Here is a 25,689-nt window from a genome sequence, read left to right on the forward strand (position 1 = left end):
CTAGATCAAATTAGTATAAAAATACCAGAATATTCCAAGTGTATGGGGAAACTGTGTTAGGGCACATTTGTTTTGCTTACTGCTATGATTCCTGGGGTGAGAAAATGTGGGAACCCCAAAAGAAGGGGCCCCCTGAATGTGGCAGGCTAAGGGTGGAAGGGACTGCCTGTGGCCCTTGAGTTCCCTCAGCTTAGCAATTATTCATTCAGTGTCTCTGAAGTACAATCTAGGTTTTGGTGGTGAAACTTCACTTTTACAAAGAAGAGAACCATCTGATCCCGAGGCTCTGTGAAGGCTGAAGAAGGACCAAAATGACTCTTGAAACAAGAAGCAAACACGGTGAAAATGAGCCTGAACCGAATCAAACTTGTGCAGTTAAGAATCAGTCTGTGGGGCTGGGAATGTAGCCTAGAGGTAGAGTGCTTGCTTAGCATGCGTGAAGCCCTAGGTTCGATTCCTCAGTACCACATAAACAGAAAAGGCCAGAAGTGGTGCTGTGGCTCAAGTGGTAGAACGCTAGCATTGAGCACAGAGAGGCTCAGGGATAGAGCCCAGGCTCTGAGTTCAAATCCCAGGACTAACAACAACAACAAAAAAGAATCAGCCTGTGTTTAGGGTGTTCTTACTCCAGTCCTGCTATGTTTGCAAAACAATAGCTGGGCTGGGTCCAAGGCTGGAGGTGCCCCTACCCCTCAACTCAGGGACACTGGCACCATGGGGCCAGACAGGAGCTGATTCCACAGGCAAAGCAGGAGAGAGGCCTTGGGCTGTGCACTGGACAGGTTCCTGAGGTCTGGGACCCAGGAGGGATGGGAGGGGACTGCCAGGAGACACAGAAAAGCAGCAAGGAATGAGAAGAACAGCCATCAGGGTACCTGAGCTGCGAGGCTGGCCTGGCAGAAAATAAAAGTTCTGACCTTTTCACCATCTTGTGTCAAGCCTTTGAAGAACTTAAAATCTCCCCACTCCTTACCACGCAAATAGGTTTGGGGTCAAAGAGATAGCATGAGGGGAATGGCTTTGCACTGGCCTTGGTCTGAACTTGAAATGCTTTTGGCCGTGTCATGGTGTGCACCCCAGACCTTGGTGGCCCCTCACCATCACTGTGCCACCATATTGCTCGCCTGTGCTAACTCCACTGGAGCCCGCGGCTCCCACAAGCTATGCACAACACAGTACCCTTCCAGGAGTCTACAGGCCATGCCTGACCCATCCTGCAGGACAACCCTCTCCCCTCGCACCCTCTCCTCACTGTACCCCAGCCCCCCTCCTATTTCTTGCCCAGGCCAAGCCTGCTTTCCCTCAGGGCTCAGGATTCTCATCTCCTCCTTATTTCATGAAGCTCTTGCCTTCCCCTAAGCTAGCACCCACACCCAGCTGTTCCATTCTCGTTCATCCTTTTCTGTTTTCCCCTGACACACTGACGGGATAGTTTCCCCACTCAGAACATAGCATTTCATGAGCCATTCCACTCGTACAAGAAAGCACATGCGATTTCTAAGCATTCTCCTTTCGCATGCTTTAAAATGTAGGTGAGGAACCTGGAATCTCTGATGTGTTTCAGTTTCATTTGAAGGGCAAAGGTCAAGCAGTAATATCTGCACTGGACACTGTTTATGAAAGCAGAAGGTATCTGTATAGCATTCCAGCAATACCTTCTGTAATTCACCCAATGCAGACAGAACTGTGTGAGATGTGTAGGATGTGAGATGTGGGTTTTCTAGCCTTTATTTGTGGGCATATTTCTCCCCTCTTTGCTGGTACTGAGGAATTGAACTCTTCCTTTTGCTTTTAGTTTTTCCAAAGGCCTTCATGCTAACTCTGCTAAACCATGATCTTCCTACCCAGTAGCTGGGACCATAAGCAAGCATCAGCACACCCAGCTTCATTTCTTAAGATAGGGTTTCATGGGTTGAGAATAGTAGTAGAGTAGTAGAGTGCTTGCCTCGTATACATGAAGCCCTGGGTTCAATTCCTCAGCACCACATATATAGAAAAGGCCAGAAGTGGTGCTGTGGCTTAAGTGGTAGAGTGCTAGCCTTGAGCAAAAAGAAGCCAGGGACAGTGCTCAGGCCCTGAGTTCAAGCCCCCAGACTGGCCAAAAAAAAAAAAAAAATAGATAGGGTTTCATGCTAACTTTGCCTGGCTAGCTTCAAACTATGATCTTCCAGTCTCCATCTTGAGTACCTGAGATTAAAAGCATGTACTATCATGCTTAACCTCGCCTCATCTTCTTTAATGGGCCATAGCCAAAGAAATGCATGTCAAATCCACTTCCTATTTAATCAAGCCTATACTTCCTGCCCCCCCACACCCCCACCCCCCATCCTGGGGTTTGGGGCTCAGGGCCTGAGCACTGTCCCTGGCTTCTTTTTGCTCAAGGCTAGCACAAAAGCTCTTAAGCCACAGTGCCACTTCTGGCTTTTTCTATATAGGTGGTACTGGAGAATCAAACCCAGGGCTTCATGTATGCAAGGTAAGCACTCTACCACTAGGCCATATTCAGCCCTACTTCCTGCTTTTGATTAATGGTCTTCAGTAGGTTAAGTCCTCAAAATAAATTTGAATCACCAAGTTACTCTAAGTTATGTGGAATAGGACTGACATACTCACATCTTAAAAGAAGGAGTTACCATAGCAAACTTATACCCAAAACAAACCCAAATTAACTTTTCTTAGGAACTATACATTTCTTTTCTTCATGACACTTGGGGGAATCTCTCCCATCAGCCATGAAACCTCATCTGACTAAAATCAAGTCTATCAATACAATTATGAGGCTTAAAGGTACTTTCCTCTTTTGTCTCCCCCTTTTTTGTCTGTTGTGGGGCTTGAACTTAGGGCCTGGGTGCTGTCCCTAGGTGTTTTTGCTCAAGGCTAGTATTCTACCACTTGAGCAACAACTCCACTTTTGGCTTTTTTTTTTTTTTGTGATTAATTGGAGATAGTTTCATGGACTTTGCTGCCTGGGCGGGCTTCAAACCAGGATCATCAGATCTCAGCCTCTTGAGTGGCTAGGAGGCTTTTCCCTTTTGAATGAGAGCTGTATCTGACGATCTCCTCAGGGAGAGCCCTGAGGGGATGGAATGCTCCTCTGCCCCACAACACAAAGCAAATGTGGTCCAAGCTCACCACTTCATCCTCAGTCCAGCACTTCTCGATCAACTTGGGCACGGGCTTCTTGACCAAGCGCTGCAGGGCTTTGCCAGCATCATAACCGCTTTCATGGAGCTAAGACAACAAGAATATTAGTTATTTTTACCAGACAGCAGACCTCGAGGCAAATCAATAAAAGACAAGTCCTGTGTTACTCTCTGTAGTACAAGAATCATGAAAGGTGATACAGACTTGATCAGCATGGTAATTTGTTCTTGGCCTCAATTGCCCCAGTGTCTGTTGCTGTGGGAGATGCTACATTGGATCTGCAATGTCCCCGCAGACTGGTGTGCGGAAGGCTTGGTGCGGGGTGCTACTATGAGGGGGTGAGAACCTGAAGAGATAAGCTCCAAGGGATATTCTTAGGTCAGAGGAGTGAGCCCACAAAGGTGACTGTGGGACCCAAGTCTCTTCCTTCCTTTTTCTTTGCTTCTCAGGCACCACTGGGCGAGCAATTTTCTCACAAAGGATACAGGCTGTGAGAACAGCATCTTTTCTATCAGAGTAGTTTGCTTCCTTTCTGTTAACCTTTGAACTGTTTTTCTGACAAGTTCCTGCTTTGGGCCATGTAGCCTGGCCCTTGCTAATTACATTTTAGTTATATACACGCATTCTTTTCCTGCTGCACCTTAATTAGTCTATCTTGTCAAATGCTCCTTGAATTTTAATTACATTCTGTTAATTAAGCCACATCCTTTTGCAGATTGTGAACCTGAGCTCTGCCAATGCAAGCAGAGGGGCGGGACCTGCTGGGTTAGGGATAAAAAGGAGCAGTCTGCCTGCTGTGTGTGCTAGCTTGCCAGAGTTCTGCACAGTGAACTTTGCTTTGCCAAGTTCCTTTCGAGTTGGTATACTTATTCCTATGTGACACCCCAACATCTCACGCTATTTCTAACAAGGCTGAGAAGCATGGGTGAAAACCTCTGGAAGTATGGGCCAAGCTGAACCTGTCCTTTCATTAAGATGCGTCATCTCAGGGGTTTATTACAGTAACGGAGGGATGAAGGAAACAAAGCAGAAAACATTGGCAACAATAGGAGTGTTGAAGAACAATAACGCCAACATCTGCTGAACATGTGGCCTGCCCAGTGCTCAGCACATGCCATGTACTCGCTGTCTTCCCTAATCACAGGAAAATAGTCACTTATTTGACTTTATAGAACAGGAACTACAGCCATCCCTTTGGCAGATAAGAAAACTGAGGTGCAGTAAACATGCTTAATGGTTTCACTGAACCATGAAGTGAGCCAAGACTCAAGCCCAGCCTGTAGGGTTCCCCATTCTTGGGCGTTCTCTCCACATCAGCCAACCTCCCCCCACCATGCTCGCTATACAAAGCAAGCACTCTCCATTTGAGCTACTCTGCCAGCCTTCCAGTATTTCTTCATTTTTTAAATGTAGTAATTCACAGAATAAAAAACATTTAAAGGGCCGAAAAATTTAAAGAAAACAATTTTGCAACAGTGTGTTAATGAAGATGTTCCATACATAAAGAAAAGTGTCTAGGCTGGGAATATGGCCTAGTGGCAAGAGAGCTTGCTTTGTATACATGAAGCCTTGGGTTCGATTCCCCAGCACCACATATATAGAAAATGGCCAGAAGTGGTGCTGTGGCTCAAATGGCAGAGTGCTAGCCTTGAGCAAAAAGAAGCCAAGGACAGTGCTCAGGCCCTGAGTCCAAGCCCAGGACTGACAAACAACAACAACAAGAAAATTGTCTATACCTGGCCTTTAGGTCTAGATGTCCCTTACCAAAGCTTATGCCTATAATCCTAGCTACTCAGGAGGCTGAGATCTGAGGATCGTGGTATGAAGCTAGCCCAGTCAAGAAAGTCCAACTAACTACTAAAAAAGCTGGAAGTGGAACTGTAGTTCAAGTAGTATAGCATTGCCTTCAGCAAAAAAGCCTAAGAGATAGTACCCAGGGCCTGAGTTTCAGCCCCAGAACCAGCACACACAAAGACAGACTAATGAGCCCCGAAGCTTTTCAACCTCAGGCAGTGCTTAGTATTAGTACCCCTACTTTGCAAAGGTACTCTAAGATGGTCTCTAGGGCCCCATCCACTCTTTTTTTTTGGGGGGGGGGCACGTCTGTTGTGGGGCTTGAACTCAGGGCCTGGGCGCTGTCCATGAAATTTTCAGCTCAAGGCTCTATTACTTTGAGCCACAGCTCCACTTCCAGTTTTCTGGTGGCTAATTAGAGGTAAGTCTCAGGAACTTTCCTGCCTGGGCTGGCTTTGAACCATGATCTTCAGATCTCAGCCTTCTGAGTAGCTAGGCTTACAGGCCTGAGCCACCAGTGCCCAGTTCCCATCCACTCTCATTCAGTCCCCAACTTGCAGGAATGAAGACAAACATAAGCAGAAAGGTCCTTGTGTTCAATCTACATCTCCAAACTGTAGCTGTCCCTCCAATTCCCTCCCTGGAAATCTGCCTTTCCTTTATACTGGAGTACTCAGACACAAGTAGTAGTTTTGCTGAGACAGCCCCAGTGCCTAGCACAGTATGTACTAAAGGAAGGCATGAAAGAACAAGAAGTCACCATCACCTTCAGCTGAAGACCCCACACAGACTCAATCAAAGCTGCAGTGTCATGTACCTGAGCTTGTTCAGCATACACTGACTGCAGAGGGTTTTGCAGACCCTGCAATACAGCAGATATTTCACAGGTATAAAAAGACTTAAAAGTTAGATACTCATACTCTGCCTACTCTCTTAAAATAAGTAGGCATTTGCCAAGCTCTATGATATAATGGGGATAAATAAGATAATGTGGACTGAAACAGAATAAATAGAAAAATTGCTGCCCATTCAATTTGAAAAGCATATATTTTAGTGATATTTTAAGCTCAAACCAAATTGATTAAATTCAAATTTCTAATAAAAAGCTAATACCAAGCCAGGCGCTGGGGGCTCATACCTGTAATCCTAGTTACTTAAGAGAGTGAGATATGAGAATCATGGTTTGAAGCCAGCCTGGGCAGGAAAGTCTGTGAGACTCTTATCTCCAACTGACTGCTCCGAAAAGGCCAGAAGTAGTATGGTGGCTCAGAGCTAGCCTTGAGACAAATCTCAGGGATAGCCCTCAGGCCCTGAGTTCAAGCCCTAGGACTGGTACCAAAGAAGGTTAATGACATCTTATCTGAGGGAGTTAGAGTACAAAGGATAATTAGGAGATGTGGAAGTCTGGCCTGGAGTCTAATTCTAGCTGTATTACACTGGGTATAACAGGGATTTATCCTCCTGCTCAATTTCACTATAATAATGACCACTTGTAAGAATCACTTGGGAAATGTTATGTCTGTCTGTCTCCTTGTCTCCTCCCCCACCTCCCCCCAGATCAGGGCCTAGCATTCTTACTTGGCTATTTTGCTCAAAGCTGGTACTCAACCACTTGAGCCACTTCTGGATTTTTGCTAGTAAATTGGAGATAAGAGTCTCATGGACTGTTCTGCCTGTGCTGGTCTTCAACTTCAATCCTCAGGTCTCAGCCTCCCAAGTAGGTAGGATTACAAATCAAGAGCTACTGGCATCTGACTTAGGTATCTCTTTTAGAAGGCAGTCTCAACTCCATTTTGAGCATTTTCTAGCTGGAGGAGGAACCTTTCAGAAGAGGGCAAGAAACAGTTACGCTATAACCAAAACCATAATATTCCACAGCTTTGCCAAAGGAACATGGTAGCTTATGAAATGTGATGAAAACTAGGTACTCACAAACTTTTTTTTTGCCAGTCCTGGGCCTTGGACTCAGGGCCTGAGCACTGTCCCTGGCTTCTTTTTGCTCAAGGCTAGCACTCTACCACTTGAGCCACAATGTCACTTTTGGCTTTTTCTATGTATGTGGTGCTGAGGAATCGAACCCAGGCCATCACATAGGCAAGGCAAGTACTCTACCGCTAGGTCATATTCCCAGCCCCTTAGAAACATTTTACATTTTTACATCTTATGTGCTTGGTATCAGGAAATTAGTCCTAAGAATATCAGACCTACTCCAAAAGTGTACTGCAGAGTGCCTGGAGCAAGACCAAATGCCATCAGTCTCTATGGCATTCCTAACTTACAGTCAACTACGTAGAGCTTTGGACTCTCTGTGACCAGATGGCTGAGCCTGGCAGTGGCTGAGGCATCTATCAGAGGACGGCTACCCTCCTCAACCCAAACACATTCCTACCTGGGCCCAGGTCACACTCTGCCTGACGAAGCCTGGTGTGGCTCATGATCATCCGAGCTTCCTTCTCTTCTGTTTGATCCATTGTCTCCTTAGCCTCTTAAAATACTCTTATCCATTTCCTTCCATCCCATAAACACAACAAATATATCAGAGTGATACCTACCTAATACTACAGACAGAACCGGCCCTGTATGCAGTCAGCATTTTCCTATACATCCAAATGAATGACTGATAAAGTTCCACTTGTAAATAAGGCACAGGAGGAAATTAATAACTACTAATAAAATAGAACAATTATAACAACATGCTATAAATAAAAGTTATTTAAAACCTGGGATTTTCACTGAGTATTTGGGCAGTAGTTAACTGCAGGGAACTCAACAGTACAAAGCAAACCTGCAGATGGAGAGGAGGCAATTATACTTTAGCTGTGCATTATTAAATATACACTTCAAACACTCCAGAAGTTATTGTGATCTACGCAGCATACGGCAGGTTAGACTACCTCTAGAGCACACTGGGGAAGTGACTGGAGTGCAGACTCACTGTGTGCTCAGTTATGCCAGGTTTTCTCCTAGGAGCTGGGAGAAAGGTGGGCATGAGAAATGGACAGTTAGGGATGGGGCACCCTCTGGGAGGCCATGTGCTGTCTAGGAGGATGCATCAGTCTCAATGTCCCATCTGACACTACCACAGGGACAGGGGACAGGGTCTACTGTCTCTGCTCGATGCATCATGAGCAGGTAGGCCTTGCTTTAAGAAGGTTTATTTTCTTGATCCCTATGACTTTTCTCCAGATGAGGCTAAAGGAAGAGCTATATTGCCCATGGGAAACAGAGTGTGCAAATGTATCAAAATACTAGCTATCTTAATTAAATCTCTAGAAACTGTCATTAAATACCTTCTCCTCTAATGCAGTATCAAGCTTTAGAGAATTTAAATGATTTAATTTTGTGAAAAACTGAGGGTTTTAAGTCTCAAGACCACGGAGATGATCAAGACCTTGCAGAATACAGAAGCTATGCTTGCCAACACTGCTAAAGCAGGCAGGAAGAAGAGTTTCTACCATTTCTCCACAAGAGACTGTTGAAGGAATTGCAACACACACTGGGAGGTGGGGGTGGGGAGGAAGTCCTCAAATGCTTTGTTTTGTGGCCATGGAAAAACAATTAAAGTACAGGTGGTATGCAGTCTATCCATTCATTCTGCAACTCAAGCAGACTGGTCAGATCGGGCATTAAATGCAATTTTAATGTAAGGGTGCAGAGAACAGTGCCTTTTGGAGCTAAACTGACAAAAAAGATCTCTACAAAGTACAGCATCTTGAAAGCTACTGGTGGGGAAAACATCACATCCTGCTCTAATCAGCTCCAGATCTCGGAGGGAGGACTCCAAAAAGCAGGATGTCACTTTCAAATTCATCACCACAGGGTGTGTGCATGGGCTAATATTCAATCCTCAAGGCAACACTTACTTGCAAACCTGCCTCTTTTCCACATCCTGTGCTTCCACATGAGGGAAGCTATCTCCCCACTGCATGGGCTGGGGAACAGGACCACACAAGTGACTCTTCACTAATCCACTAGGCCTCACAAGTGCACCCGCAGCTGCTCCGTCATGCCATTTTCTAGCAATCTTGTCCTGGGTGACCTCTGAATAAGCACACACACAACGTATACACAGAAAAGAGGTATCTTACTTGTTTTTGGCTCCTATCTTTTCATGAGAGAGCACTCATGGTCATCAACTTGAACTTTAACCCCTATTGGGATCCAGTCCTCTTCAACTACACTTTCTACTCAGAAGTCCTGGGGTTACCAGATCAAGCAAACATATGGATGGGCCTCAGAGATGGCCAAACACTCAATAAATAAAGAGCTACTACTGAGCCACTCCACAGGCCAGCTCCTAGTCTAGCTGGGAGGACACAGCGGAGTCGAGGACTGACATGCTTGGTGGACTTGGTGGGATATATGGGGTCTAAAAACCATAGAAGCTTCTGAAGAATGCTTGGTTTGATTCACTGAATCACCAGAGCCAGACACAGTTTGCAAGCAAAATGAAAAGCTCTCAAGAATTCCAATGCCTTCTCTTTCTCTGGTGACAGCCCCGGACTTCACATCCACATGGGATTGGAGGCCAGATGGTCAGACTTGCAGCAAGCTCTGTCCAGAGCAATCGAGTGGAGGGTTCCGTTCCATCTGTCTAAGGGGCACACCACCACAAGCTCAGTGCTATAACTCAAACGAGTGGGGAGCAGTGCAGGAAGGAGACAGTGGAATGTAAAATAGCTACAACAGCGGAATCACGTGAAGACTGTTCAAATAACCAAAGTCTTGACAGAGCCAAGATGCTGGCAGTCACTGTGTATCTAAGACTGTCTTGTTACCACCCCTGACCTCTTCTGATTAGCAGTGAGGAAGGATCCTGCCACAAGAAGAAAAACATATTTCTGCATAATTGCCCAAGTTAAATCTACTACTCTCACTCTGCCTGACAAACCATTCCCTGCTTATTACTTTCTATAATTTAATATCTATAAGTGCTTTACTGGCAAGCTTCTCAAAAGAATAAATAATACTTAATGACTGCCTACAGTTTAATTAACTCATGATTGAACTTCTCATGAATTGTCATAAACATTAAATTATATCTTTCTTCAAAGCTGCCACAGATAGAAATCTTGTTCTGAGCTTTAACTCTCTTGCCTAAACAATTCTAAAATTTCAGCAAATTTGAATGTTGGAAAGCGAGGTGAGAGAATCAACTTTAATGCCTGGTTGTAAAGTATGTTATTTTATAGAGCAAGGGCGACATCTTAATTTAAATAAGATTGAAAATGTGCTCATGTCCGAACACCTCATTTATATTACAGCAGTCATTAAACATCGCTGGGTCTCGGGCAGGCTTATTAGCATAAACTCTGCGTATTACTAGCAGGTTTCAAGTTTCTACTCAGGCTTCTTATCTTAGCTGCCATTTTCTGTCTGCGTGATGTTGCAAATAAATTTTCCTTTTGGCATGGCTCAGCTGTCAGGCACCTCCGTTCTATAATGAACCCATGAATTACATCTCCCTGCTCTGCCATCTCTGGTCTCACACATCAAAATATTGTTCTTCAATTGTAATTTATAACTTAATTTAAATGTCCCTTTTCCCGTGACCTTTTTCGATCAAATGGCAGTGCATCTGGCCGTTTCTACAAAACCAAAGCCTCCCTCTGCAATTATGGACATTATAATAACTATAGTAATAGCCTGCCGAGGTAGCCTGCTTTCAGGCTGAATATTAAATAACTGTAGTCCATTAAAAGCAATAATACAAGATTTCAGAGTCTTCTACTATACAAAATATACTATTTGGCTGGGGATATGGTCTAGTGGCAAGAGTGCTTGACTCCAATACATGAAGCCCTCGGTTCGATTCCCCAGCACCACATATATAGAAAACGGCCAGAAGTGGCGCTGTGGCTCAAGTGGCAGAGTGCTAGCCTTGAGCAAAAAGAAGCCAGGGACAGTGCTCAGGCCCTGAGTCCAAGGCCCAGAACTGGCAAAAAAACAAAAAACAAAACAACAACAAAATATGCTATGTATGCAAGCCAAGAAATTGCCAAAACAATTCAGAGAGGAAAGTAAGGTGGGATTTGTAATGAATCTTACAATTCTTCATAGACTTTATTACTTCAACTAATATTAGCATAAATGAAAAAGACCTTGTCAAGATTTTTCCAAGACAAGTGTTAAAAAAGAAAAATTCTCCCCAAGTGGAGCTGTGGCTCAAGTGGTAAAATGCTAGCCTTGAGCACAAAAGTTCAGCAACAGGGCCCAAGCCTTAGGTTCAGGGCCCAGGACTGGCGCATGCGCACGCGCACACACACACAAACACACCCTCTTAAACCTTAAGTAACAGTTATTAATGTATTTTTATTTCAATCTCCAACCTCAGTGACCTAGTACTGAGGCATAAATTTGATACATGTACATGCTTAAAAGCTGAAATTAAAATTATAATAAGCACAATATTTGTTTGGTCCTGATCATATGATAATGCTGTATATGTACATATATAACTGGTTTTGAAAATCATCCTCCAGTGTAATATGAGTAACCTTGCCTACACATAATGCACAGCAAGCAGCAAATAAAATACCTTTTTAGGAGAAAGTCAAAACAGAGGTGGCTATCTGGGCCACATCTCACTTATAACTGGATCTCCATAAGCTGACAAAGAACTAGCAGTTTTCTCATTCCAAAGTATTACCACATATTACTGTGTCCAGAAATAGGTAGTACTACTGGGGGTTTCTATTCGAGACTCATAGGAAGAGAAATCTCAGCCCATAAAATTAAAAAGGAAACATCAAATGTTGGCACTTCAACTGAGTCCACGTACGTGAGTGGCTGAAAACAAACACTAATGCTCTTGGCCATTTTGACCATCTGCCTATCTTGAGGCTCCATGTGACACTGTCTTCACAAAACACAAACACCACAGAGCCTGGTGCCAGAGACACAGGCTTGATAATTCTGCAGAGTTAAGGACTAAACACTATAGGGTTCCTAACTCTAGATCCAATGAAAAACTTTGCTCTGTGTTTGACATGAACCAAGAGCTGAGATCATCTCTGGTACTAGGAAACAGCCTACTGAAAAGGGAAGGGACTAGAAACCACACAAGGAGAGGAGGAAAAGCCACAGATTTTATCTTAAGATCAAGAGACTCCGTTAGCCTTGTGTTGACCTTAGGAAGTGCATTTACCTGTTTAAGTTAAAATACAGTCCTTGATGCCTAAGCTAAGGAAAGAGAACAAGCTATACAGCCCTAGAGGCACGAACTGTAGTCTATAACACAGGATGAGAGACACAAACGAGATGGAAATACAACAGAGATCTTGACAACTGGTTGGGAACCTAGAGATTTTTTTTCTTTTTGGCATTACTGGGGATTGAATACAGGACCGTATGCTAATAAGGCAGGTATTCTCCTACTTAAGATCACCTAGCTCAAGGCGATCAAAGTGTGTGTGTGTGTGTGTGTGTGTGTGTGTGTGTGTGTGTGTGTGTGTGTGTGTGTGTGTGTGTTTTCCTGGACACTGTCCCAGAGCTTTTGTGCTCGAAGCTGGTGCTCTAGCATTTGAGCCACAGCTCTACTTCTGGCGTTTTGGTGGTTAATTGGAGGTAAGAGTCTCACCGACTTTCCTGCCTGGGCTGGCTTTGAACCCTGATCTCAGCTTCCTGAGTAGCTAGGATTATAGACATGTATCACCAACACACAATCACTGGGAATTTTTTGTGTAAAATGGTACAAAGACTTGAACTCAGGGGGTCTCACGCAGTAGGCAGGCCCGTGACTGTCTGAGTTGACTTCTTAGTTTATTTATGTATTTATTTTTGAGACAGGGTTTCACTATGTAGCTGCTGCTGGCCTCAAACTTATGATCCTTCTGACTCAGCCTCCTAAGCACTGAGATTATAGGTATGAGCCACTATGCCTGACTTAAAAGAAATTTTTAGGTCTAAAGAAACCAAGAAATTCAAACTTCAAGGGAGAGAGTTAACAAGCTGTTCTAGGAAAAGACATTAGTTAGCCATAAAGTAAGAGCCATAAAGTAAGTTTTAGAACTTGCCAATATTTAATATCCTCTCATTTTCTAGAGTTTTTAAAGGCAAAATATTACAGGATATTCTGAAGTAATAAATGGAATAATGTTAACACATTAATTTAAAAATATATAGTCATTGACCTAGGCCAAATTCTCCACTTAAAACAGCTTCTGGCACTTACTCACTTTACTTAGACCACAAGGATTAGGGCTATCTTAATATCTGAGGCTTTGTAATTTTCAAAGCTAGACATTTATGCTATAGATTTTCACATGAAAATATGGGTAGTCACTTACATAGCTAACTTGTTATAAAATTTTTGTACCTGTTCTGTGGGCTTGAACATGGGACCTGGCTCTGTCCCTAAGCGTTTGTGCTCACAGCTAGTGATCTACCATTTACAGCTCTACTTCCAGCTTTTTGGTAATGAATGGAGATAAGAGTCGTATGGACTTTCCTGCAGCTGGCTTTAAGCTGCAATTCCTTAAGCTGGGAACTTTCCTGAGCGGGCTCTAAGCTGTGATCCTCATACCCCAGCCTCCTCAGTAGCTGGAATTACAAGTGTGAGAACCTGGCACCTAGCTAACATTTTGTTTCTAAGAAATTACTTCACTTCTTAGAAACAAATCTTTGCTTTTGTTCTTGGCTTCTGAATTCAGCCCCAGAACACAAAGGAAGCAGGTGCGGTGAGAGCCAAGGCTGGGTGCCAACTGCTCCTGAGGAGAGGAGGCCTCTTCAGAATGTAGCAACTGAATCTGCTGAGTAAGAACCCTTGGCTGTGGCACAGAATGAGTCTAACTCTGTCCACCAGGACAAGAGCTGCTGGCCCGTTCATGAATCCAGACTGTTCATGTGGCTTTCCTGAATGATGATCATTTGTCAGCTAAGAAAGACCTATGTCTGGCCACAAGTGCAAAATCAACCACATTTTTACTCCCTCTAGTATCCACAGCCTTGAAATCAAAGAACAACAAAATATAACATGAAACTGGGCAGAAGGCTAGAGTGTATCAGCAAAACCACAGTCATCCATCTCAAGTGGGTACAAATGGATCTAGTAAAAAATGCTAATTGATCTAGAGAAAGGTTTGACCTTTAATAGATGAGCTAAGAAAAGCAACACGCAGTCAGGATCAGTGGCACATGACTGTCATTTCAGCCATGTGGAAGTCTAAGATCAGGAGATGCAACGCTCCAGGCTAATCCAGGCCAAAAAAATTCCCAAGACTCCATCAAAACAAAAAAGGTTAGGCACAGTGGTACATGCCTGTCATTGTTACAGCAGGAAAAAATAAATAAAAGGATCATGGTCCAAACCATCCTAGGCAGAAAGTAAAGCCCTTGCTCAAAAAATAACCCGCAGTCCAGGCACCAGTGGCTTACACCAGTAATCCTTGCTACTTAAGTGGCTAAGATCTGAGGAAAATGGTTTGAAGCCAGCCTAGGCAAGAAAGTCCATGAGACTCTTATTTCCAATTAACCACTAGTGGTCCAAAGTGGTAGAATGCTAGACTTGAGTGAAAAACCTCAGGGACACTGCACGGGCCCTGAATTCGAGTCACAGGACTGGTACACGCATGCGTGAATGAACGAACGAACGCACGCACGCGCACACACACACACACACAAAGTACTTTGAAAAAAGCATAAGCAAAACCACAAACAAAACAACAACAAAACAAGAGGAAGATGTACTGGAGTCATGGCTCAAGTGGTGCATGCCTGCTTTGACAAGCGTTAAGTCCTAAGTTCAAATCTTTTTCTTTCTTTTAAATAACGGGGCTTTTTTACATCATGGGATGGGCTTGGGTGCTGTGTCCCTGAGCTCTTCAGCTCAAGGCCAGTGTTCTACCACTTCCAGCCACAGTGTCACTTCCAGTTTTTGAGTGATTAACTGGAAATAAGAGTGTCATGGACTTTCCTGCTCAAGATGGCTTTGAACCACAGTCATCAGATCTCAGCCTCCTGAAATGACAGGTGTGAGGCATCGACACCTAGCTGAGTTCAAATCTTAATGCCACCAGAAAAATAAAATACAAAGTGCATATACCTTATATATATTTATATACACATAAAAATTTAAATTTGGGGTTGGGGGCTGGTGGCTCATACCGGTAGTCCTAGCAACTCAGGAAATTGAGATCTGAGGATTATGGTTTAAAGCTAGCCAGGGCAGGAAAGTCTGTGAGATTCTTATCCCCAATAAACTCAGAAAAAGCAAGAAGTGGTGGTGTGGCTCAAGTGGTAGAGTGCTCGCCTTAAGCACAGAGAGGATCAGGGACAGCAATCAGGTCCTGAGTTCAAGGCCTCAGGACAGGGGGAAAAAAATTTAACTTGGGGACGAGTGAGGCCAATTTCTTATAGCAACTCTCATGGAAATGTCAAAAGGCTATGCAGCTTGCAGGATTTGCTAGTCAGCCAGTTAGAAATTCTTCGTATATTACTCCCTGTCCTGTCTTCTAGGCTCTTAGAAGGGAATGGAAATGTGATTCAGTTTCTACTTTAATTCAACAAAAGTTAGAAAGTTTAGTAGCTTAAGAAACATCTAGGGGCTGGGAATGTGGCCTAGTGGTTGAGTGCTTGCCTAGCATGCATGAAGCCCTGGGTTCAATTCTGTTCTGGGGAACAAAGCAGACTCCACCTTGACTAGGGAAACATGGAAGGAAATGTTGGGGGGAGTAGAGCTGACTCCATCTTGATTGTTAGGTCAACCTGACCCCAAAATTCTGCTTCTTAACTAGTTTGTTGCTTGCTCTACCCCCTGCGGGAACCCCCTACATCTGTGCTATACTTTTACCTTTGTAATTTATAAACCCAGCTAGAGGACTGTTAGTTGTCACAGTGTCAGTACACTATGTCCCTGGCCGGTCAGCCCGCTTTTCACGGTCGCAGTTTCAGCTCCCAAGTCTGTGCTGCATCCTTGGCCAGTCAGTTTGCTTTTTGCCTCCCCACTAAATCCATCTTTTTGCTTGAGACGTTTCTGAGTGGTGGACCCTTGGAGGGATGTGGAATCTCCTCCCTTGAACCCCGTAACAGATTCCTCAGCACCACATAAACAGAAAAGGCTGGAAGTGGCTCTGTGGCTCAAGTGGTAGCACATTAGCCTTGGGCAAACTCAAGGACAGTGCCCAGGCCCTGAGTTCAAGCCCCAGGGCTGGCAAAACAAAACAAAAACCATTTAGCCTGGCACTGGTAGCTCAAGTCTATAATCCTAGCTACTCAGGAGGCTGCGATCTAAGGATTGCAGTTCAAAGCCAACCTGGGCAAGAAAGACTAAGATTCTTATCTCCAGTTAACTACTAAAAAAACTATGGCTCTCCATGGTAGAGTGCTAGCCTTCAACAAAAAGAGCTCAGGGACAGCGCCCCAGGGCCCCGGTTCAAACGCCACAACAGACAAAATAACAACAACAGGTCTCAGCATCAAAATGCTTTTTTTCTTTCTGGGGGAGGAAGGGGTCAATTGTGGGGCTCAGGGCCTGGGCACTGTCTCAGGCTATCTTTTTCATTACAGGCTATCATTGTGCCACATCTGGTTTTCTGGCAATTAATTGAAGGTAAGAGTTTCATGGACTTTCCTGCCTGGGCTGACTCTGAACAGTGATCTTCAGATCTCAGCCTCCTGAGTAGCTGAGATTCTAGGTGTGAGCCACCAGTGCCTGGCTTATAGAATCTGTGTTTAAAATGCTATTACCTTGAATGTCAGAATGAAAGGGAGTTTGGGCCCAAGGCCACCAACACTGATAAATTTCTAAACAGTTTCCAAAATCAAAGAATAAATCTTTCTAACTGGCCAAAACACCATAGATAAAAATATAAATGTGGGCTGGGGATATAGCCTAGTGGCAAGAGTGCCTGCCTCGTATACACGAGGCCCTAGGTTCGATTCCCCAGCACCACATATACAGAAAACGGCCAGAAGCGGCACTGTGGCTCAAGTGGCAGAGTGCTAGCCTTGAGCGGGAAGAAGCCAGGGATGGTGCTCAGGCCCTGAGTCCAAGGTCCAGGACTGGCCAAAATAAATAAATAAATAAATAAATAAATAAATAAATAAATGTATCTATAATTATGCTGACAATCAGTTACAAAAGTCTTGGTTTTATCAGGAAACCTCAACTGCACGGCTTCCTTCTACATTTTTTCTAATGCAATAATTAACAATACAACGTGCATCAGACATCCATAAAACACCAGCAACAAGACTTATCAAGTTTGATTTATATGAGCTGCTGTTTAGAAATTCATTGGATTTCTGTAATAGGAAGTCATATAGCATATTAACTTTTCCCATTACTCTTTTCAACAAATAACCAAAAAGTCAGTCAGCAAACAGTAACCATTTAATGTGGCCTCATCCGAATAGAGAACTAGGTTGGGGGAAGTATCCACGGGAAGGGGTAGGTGTGGGCTGAAACTCAGGAAGATCTTGACCACATCCTTCAAATTGTGAAGTAAGGGACCCTGGTGATGCCACCTTTGGGAGATAAGAAATACTCTACATTCAATAAGTCACAGTACTGCAAAGGGTTTCATACCTGGAGGCTTTAGTGATGTCAGATGAACAAAAAGCAAAGTCTCTCCCCTATGGACTTATTTCATTAGAATAAAAGAGAAACAGGGAAGTGAGCCTTCCAGTAGACTTATGGGCATTATCCTGTTTTGGGACTTTATGTCCTGAGTGTCAGGGTATGACTCAGAAAACAAAGATTCACACTCAATGCTGAATAAATTTTGGTATTTGTGGATCAGAGATTAAAAAAAAAAACCATTAAGCTACTGGAAGCCTTGAATCTTTTGTTGAAGGAGATGTGGATGCACATAAATAAGCAAATAAATATACACTCTCTTGGAGATGAAAAAGCTTAATTCAAATGTCTAACAGCCACCTATATTTTAGAAAATAAAGCTGTCCAGATTGAGGTAAAAATCTCTGCTCAGTGATTATAAGCTTTTCTTACATGAAGTATATATGTATAGTGTTGGTGCTAAAAAGATAAACATAAAAATGGTAATAAAATACTAAAGACAAAAATTCAAAAGAAGTTTAATTTTGTTAGGAAATGGGAAAGATACTTGAGTGCTAAGAAAAAATCAGTATCAGTTTATTAAAACCCTCAAAATTTGTGATAAAATCAGTTATATAAGATTCCATTTTAGGAAGCTAGAAAAACATGTTAGAATAAATCCTTGAATAGGTATTAATAATATACTTTACAAAAGAGAAAGAAGGGGCTGGGAATATGGCCTAGAGGCAGAGTGCTTGCCTAGCATGCATGAGACCCTGAGTTCGATTCCTCAGCACCACACATATACAGAAAGCTGGAAGTGGCGCTGTGACTCAAGAGGTAGAGTGCTAGCCTTGAGCAAAAAGAAGGCAGAGACAGTGCTCAAGGCCTGAGTCCAAGCCCCAGGACTGGCAAAAGAGAAGGGGTGGGGGAGAAGGAGAGGGAGAGAGAGAAACCAAACTAGCCACTTCTTTTCCTTTTGGGGAAGGGGGGACACAAAGTATTGGGGTTTGAACTTGGTGCCTCATGCTTGCTAGGAAGGCATTTTACCACTTGAGCCATACTCCCAGCCCCAAACTCTAGCTATCACTAAAGACTGATCATTGCTGCCAATCTTTATTCAGGTTGGTTAAGATGAAACAATGGTAAAAATGAAAAGAGCCCTGATGTTGGCTCAAGCCTACAATCCTAGCTACTCAGGAGGTTGAGATCTGAGGATCTGTTCTAAGCCAGCCTGGGCAGAACAGCCCCCATGAAACTCTCAGCTCCAATTAAAGACTCAAAAACTGGAAATGGCTCTGTGGTTTAAGTGGTAGAGTCCTACCTTGAGCACTAAGAGGCTCAGGGACAGTGTCCAGGCCCTGAGTTCAAGCCTCACAACTGACCAAAACAAACAAACAAACAAAGGTTACTACATGAATAAATGAAACTTTTGCAAATAAACTTTATAACCTCTAGAAAATGGATAAAATGCATTAAAGAACCTAGATTTATTTATTACCAAAAGTGATGCATGGGAATAGAAGATGCACAAGTGGTAGAGTGCTTGCCTAAAAAGCTCAAGGCTCTAAATTCAATCCTAAGTACCATCTGCCCCCCCAAAAAGTGACACATGAACAAAGTATGGATAGGTTTATTTCAACTTGCAATTTAAAAACTACTCACAGATATTCAGATTCTGATGTCTGTGTCTAAAGACTAACAAAAATCTTTCCTACAGTTACCAACAACAAATGCATTACAATTTTTTTTTTTAAAAGGACAGTGTTACTCTGGTGCCACATCATCAGGCAAAGACCTAATTCGAAAGTGAAGAATAAGCCAAGTGCCAGTAGCTCATGCCTATAACTCAAAAAAAAAGCCAGAAGCAAAGCTGTGGCTCAAGTGGTAGAGCACTAGCCTTGAGCATAAAGGCTCAGGGGCAGTGCCCAGCCCCTAAATTCAAGCCCGATGGCTTGCAAAAAACAAAAGTAGAATAGCAGGGCCAGAGGCTCATGCCTACAATCCTAGGCTACTCAGGAAGCTGAGGACCAGGGTTCCAAGCTAGTGGGACAAAGGAATCCAAGAGACGTTATCTCTAATTAACCAGTAAAACGCAAGAAGTAGAGGTCTGACTCAAGTGGTAGAGAGCCAATCTTAAGAGGAAAAAAACTAAGTGGGCGGACTTGGCAACTATGACCAAGTCTCTGTCCTGGCACAAAAACAAAACACACACACACAAAAAAATAGATGACTAGGTGATATTAATCAAAATGCACTATATTCATAAAGTGATTTGTTAAATTCTGACTACTTTGAACAACTACTTAAAGATAATTAAAAAAACAAAATGTGTGTATGATCTATGCATATGCATACATGAAAAGGATGACTACATCTTAATATCCCTCAAGAAGACAAATGAAAGTTCTTTAACGAAATATTAGCCAACAGTTCATAATGACTAAGCAGGAATGGTGTAACATTTGAGATCACTGTGATTCATCACATTAATAAAACAAAGGCTAACTGCTATATCATAGCCTTACTAGAAACAAAAAGAAAAAAAAACACTGACAAAATTCATTGTTGTCCATTCTCAGCCTAATTTTTAAAATCAGCAATAAGCAAACATAATATTAACAGTGAATGTCTTGTCAGATCAGAAAAGAGACAATAATATCCTCTCATCATTGCTTTCCAAGGTAGTCAGGAGGCTCATGACAGTATAATAAAGCATGAAAAAGAAGCAAAACACACAGACCAGCAGGGGAAAATACATCTGCACACTCCATGACTGTGCACAGAGGAAAACAGTAGGAACCAACCAAAAAGCTACCAGGACTCAGTGACTTAGCAGACCAAAGCATACAAAGTCAACAGGCTGGAGGTAATCAAAATAAACATAAACTTCTACAAGATTTTCCATTCGCTTCACTTTTTGTTCAGCAAATGTCTACACCAAGGTCTCCAAGGGCCAGTGCACTAAAGAAGCACAAAAGCTAAAACAGTGCTAAGCTATTTCCATGGCTGTCGAATTAAGCACACAGTCCTACAGTGGCTGAATGTAGTAGCAGGATTGCAGAATACAAGATTGCCCAGCCATCTCGGGGAGGCCTAGACAGGAAGAAGTGGCACTGCTGCTAGAAAGGCAGCTTCACTGACAGAAAAATGTAAGAAAACCTTCACAAGAAGCTCGCCAGGAAGGACAATGGGAAATAGTAGCCAGAAATGTTTCTGTATACAATTATTTTCTACAAAAATCTTTAAAGGGTTTGGAGTAAGAATCAGAATGGGATGCCAAAAATATTTAATATAAAAATCTTCATTATTCAAAACGTACCAAACTAGTAGCACAGTCATGAACGCAGACTTTTTATTTCCCATAAAACTTTGTGGGGTTTTTTTTTTGGGGGGGGGGGGTGCCTAGTTGTAGGGCTTGAATTTGGGGCCTGGGCACTGTCCCTTTTGAAAATTTTGTTTAAAAGCTTTATGGGAAAAATTTTATGGGCTGGGTACTGGTGGCTCATGCCTGTAATCTGTCTACTCAGGAGGCTGAGATCTGAGGATAGGGGCTAAAAGTTAGCTCAGGACAGGAAAGTCAGTGAGTCTTTTCTTTTTTAATTAAATTTTATTGACAAGGTGTTGTGCAAAGGGCGTACAGTTACACAATAAGGCAGTGAATACATTTCTTGTGATATCTTACACACTCATTTTTCTTTCCCTTCCCTAGATCAGGTAAGTGAGAGTCTTATCTCCAGCTAATTACCAAAGTATGGAGCTGTGGCTCAAATGGTAGTGCCAGCCTTGAGCAAAAAAGCTAAGGGACAGGGACCAACCAGGCAGACCCTGTGTGCAAGCCCTAGTACCAGTTTAAAGATAAAACAAAACAAGAGAAAGACTCTCCTGGGCTGGGAATATGGCCTAGTGGCAAGAGTGCTTGCCTCTTAAACCTGAAGCCCTGGGTTCGATTCCTTAGCACCACATATATAGAAAATGGCCAGAAGTGGCACTGTGGCTCAAGTGGCAGAGTGCTAGCCTTGAGCAAAAAGAAGTCAGGGACAGTGCTCAGGCCCTGGGTTCAAGCTTCAGGACTGACAAAAAAAAAAAAAAAAAAAGCTCCTATCCAAGACTTTCTCTGAAAACACACTTTCATGGTACTTGGATTGGCAGACATGATTTATTCCTCTTCTATCACAGACATTGTCGGCAGTCACGAACCTCTGAGACTCCCTTTCCTCATCTGTGAAATATCCTCAATGACACCTGGCTCTATGGCATGTTCATTATAAAGATTCTTTATCTTAAACAAAAATAGTTATCAAATCACTGACAATGCCCAGAATACTTTCTTTAGTGAATGTAGAAAAATGATCAGTTATGTAGAATAGCACATTCCCAGCAGGAATCTCAATCTCAATACATAAGAATGTCCAATACATAAAAACTACTACAGTATTATGTAACACCCTGAAATCCTAGTTAGAACAGGAATAAAACTCAACCATGTCATACAAACATGTTTATTTGTTCAATAGCAAGTAGAAACTATAGTAAAACCATCTCTTGGGAATAAAGATTTTTTTCCTTTGTATAAGCCTTTTGAATTATTAGCCTTCAATAAGTCTTCTAGACCTTCTTAAGCTTTGGATTTATGTCTATTTAGAAACTGGACAGATGATCTAAAAAGTCTCTTTCAACCATCCATAAGAACAAAAAAAACAAGGGTGCTTAAATTATATCTAGGTAGCCATTAGAAGACCTGATTGGCCTCATTCTTAATGTCCTAGTAAACACACATAACCATGCACCTTATCATCCCAGCAGAAATTCATTCCATAATTTCTCATAATTACTTCTTTGGATTTGACAATTTCACTTTAATAATCACACAGAAAAAAGCTCAATGTAACTTCAAAACACAATACTTTCCCTTTGCTGTCCCTTACAGTATTTTCTAAAGACAAAATGAATGGTCATGAAAGAGTAAACTAAACTGGTTTCAGCAACCTTACAGTTTGCAGTGTCATGAGTATGGTTATTTTTGAACTGTTGCATGGTTATTAACAGATTAAGGCAAATGAGTCATTTTGGTAGTGTGTCATGTGACCAACTCAGGAGGTTAGTCATTTGTTTCAGTTTTTTAAAAAAAAATTTTGGCTAGTCCTGGGCTTGGGACTCAGGGCCTGAGCGCTGTCCCTGGCTTCTCTTGCTCAAGGCTAGCACTCTACCTCTTGAGCCACACAGCCACTTCCTGCTTTTTCTGTTTATGTGGTGCTAAGGAATGGAACCTAGAGCTTCATGTATGCTAGGCAAGCACTCTACCACTAAGCCACATTCCCAGCTCTGATTTTCTTTAGTGACTGTTATTTATTCATTCATCCATAATTTATTTATTCACAGTGATACTGGGATTTTGAACTCAGCGCTTCCAGCTCCACTGTACCATGTCTCCCAACATGAATTGTTACACAGTGAAAAAGGTTAAAAGTATGGCTTCTAGATTTACAATAGTAAGACCACTGGATTATGATTTAATTCCTCTAACCTTAATTTAGAGGGGTGTTATGAGGATGGAGTCCCCAGATGTCAGAGATGTATGTACCTGCCAACCACTGAAATGGTACCTTACTTAAGACCTGCTACCGTCCCCCAGTACCGGCATGGATGACGAAATGAACCTGGAGGTTCAGCCTCATACTCCAGGAGCCAAATAGCCAAGACCGAGATTCATCTTTCAATTCCAGCACCACGCCCAGCCCTGGCTCCTGACACAGCTGGCTGCATGGTCTCTGTGGTCATTCCCCAATCCTGAAGCTGGCCAGAGGTGGCTTCCAAACACTTACTGTGTTCAATGCATTGAGAGTGGTGTCATCGCGGGATGCTGCCACACAACCGTCCTCTGTGGAGCCCCCGTCACACATCCCCGCAAAAGCCGCCATGCTCCTTTGGAAGAAAGGATGTTGTTGACATCATCAGCACAGAGGAACATTAGTCTGGCAGCTTTCACTCTTGTTTTCAGCCCAGTCCAAATCCCAGCACCACACAGTAGGGTAAACCAGGATTTCAGAGTCTGGCCTCGGCTCCTGTAAGTTCCCCTCCGCCCCCTGCCCCACCCCCCCAACTCCCAGTGGACTTTCTTCTTCCTCTGTGTTATTACTCCTAGGATTTCAGAGATGAGAACACACATAATCTACTAGATTATTTCACTAGATTTTTATATTTTGAGAGAAAAGTCTCTATATGAACAATTACTAGGTGCTAATGAAAAAGTGTTGGGGTTTTTGTTTTTTTTTGGCCAGTCCTGGGCCTTGGACTCAGGGCCTGAGCACTGTCCCTGGCTTCTTCCCGCTCAAGGCTAGCACTCTGCCACTTGAGCCACAGCGCCGCTTCTGGCCGTTTTCTGTATATGTGGTGCTGGGGAATCAAACCTAGGGCCTCGTGTATCCGAGGCAGGCACTCTTGCCACTAGGCTATATCCCCAGCCCGGGGTTTTTGTTGTTGTTTGTTTTCTGCCAGTCCTGGGGCCTGAAGTCTGGGCCTGGGCTCTGTCCTTGAGCTTCTTTTGCTCGTGGCTAGCATTCTACCACTTGAGCCACAATGCTACTTCTGGCTTTTTCTGAGAAGTTTATTGGAGATAAAGAGTCTCACAGCTTTTCCTGCCAGAGCTGGCTTCGAACCATGATCCTCAGATCTCAGCCTCCTGAGTAGCTAGGATCACAGACGTGAACCACTGGCACCTGGCTGAAAAGGTTTTTAAGTCTTCACAGTACATGTGAAATGATTCTTCTCACCTATAGACTACCTTCCTTTGAAACGAAAAGTCAGCGGTTCCTGGCTGCCCTGTAGTCCTGCCTCTAGAAGCCACTGTCCTCTGCACTATGTGCTGCCATGCGCAGCACTGCTGAACAGAACCGGCCGGCGCCTCACTCCACAGTGTTCTCGTCTGCACACCAGTGCTGTCACAGTACGCACCAGCATCGTGCAGACACGGAAGGGCTCTCTGCCTGCACGGTGGCATGTTTGGACAGCAAGTCATGGGGATAGTCACAGACCAGTGCCTCCACATAGGTAAGACACGAAATGTTATGCTCAGGTCAGGCACTGAAGAACAGCCACAGGGTAGAGAAACTGGTAATGGAATTGAAAAGAAGGACTGAATGATCAGCTAGACACGGTGAGAGGGGCTGAAAATGGCCAGTTGTCTTTCTGAAGAGTTTCAAAGTCTAATATGAGGTAAATACCAAGGAAAAATATGATTTTGGCATGGCAAACTAATTGTCTCTGGTAAGAATTGTAGCAAATGCCCACTTAGGAATAAAATGTCAGTGGGGAGGAGCCAGCTTGACGCCCAGGGGTTAGCTGGGAAGACAGGATGGGAGCCGCCATTACCTTGCTGCCCGCAGGTACATAAGGAGGTCACAGTCGTTGACACCCGGCATCCACACCAGTTCCTCGTGCTGGGTCACAGTGTCACCATGTGGAGAGGGGAATGGCTGCAAATCGGGAAGCTTGGCCTGGAAAACAGGGATGAAGCAGTCACCACAGAGGCACATGCCAGGCAGAGCTGTCTCATGACATTGTCTTGGCAATCAGATGAACAGCGTATGAAACCTCTGTCTCCAGGCAGCAGAAAAATGTCAGCAAATCCATGAGTTATTCACACTGGTCTGTGCCACCTTCCAGGACCTCTCACCATAGCCATGTCACCAGAGATGGCTTAGTGACACTTTACAGAGCAGCAAACAGTGTCTGATAAACCCACACGAGTGTAAGACAAAGACTGAACCAAACAGACGTGTATAAAACATGCAGGAGGAGAGAACAGCTACAGGATAAAGAATAACACGTGCACACAGAGGTGGTAGGTGCACAACTATTACTGAACTGTTTATACTACTACTACTACTACTACGCAGGGCTATTTTGCAGCCCTAGGCATGATAGGCAAGTGTTATAAGTGCACCCTTAGCCCTGAATTGTTCACTTTTAAAATGGTGAACTTAAATTAGTAAATCTTACCTTGATCCAAACTTAAAGTAAGCCAGGCACAATGGCTCATACCTGTAATCCTAGCTACTCAGGAGGTCAAGATCTGAGGATCACGATTTGAAGCCAGCCTGGACAGGAAAGTCCATGAGACTTTTATTGCCACTTAACCACTGAAAAACGCGAAGTAGCACTACGGTTCCAGTCACAGAGCACTAGCCTTGATCAAAAGCAGCTCAGGGACAATGCGCAGGCAGGCCCAGGACCAGCGAAAGAAAGAACAAAAG

The 25,689-nt window shown here is 43.5% G+C and overlaps 1 protein-coding gene across 4 annotated transcripts in view; it reads right to left on the reverse strand.

Annotated features, from left to right (window-relative positions):
• The window catches only part of Rere (arginine-glutamic acid dipeptide repeats), a 370,202-nt gene that overhangs the window by 88,963 nt on the left and 255,550 nt on the right, over window positions 1-25,689 (reverse strand). For all 4 annotated transcript variants that reach the window (XM_048350176.1, XM_048350173.1, XM_048350174.1 and 1 more), the window contains 3 exons: window positions 24,806-24,930; window positions 23,260-23,359; window positions 3,133-3,231 (listed from right to left, as the gene is read on the reverse strand). In XM_048350176.1, the coding sequence (XP_048206133.1) occupies window positions 3,133-3,231; window positions 23,260-23,359; window positions 24,806-24,930 (324 nt within the window). The remainder of the gene's footprint in view (window positions 1-3,132; window positions 3,232-23,259; window positions 23,360-24,805; window positions 24,931-25,689) is intronic.

Source organism: Perognathus longimembris, chromosome 7 (genome assembly GCF_023159225.1).
Source record: "Perognathus longimembris pacificus isolate PPM17 chromosome 7, ASM2315922v1, whole genome shotgun sequence".
NCBI classification, from domain to species: Eukaryota; Metazoa; Chordata; class Mammalia; order Rodentia; family Heteromyidae; genus Perognathus; species Perognathus longimembris.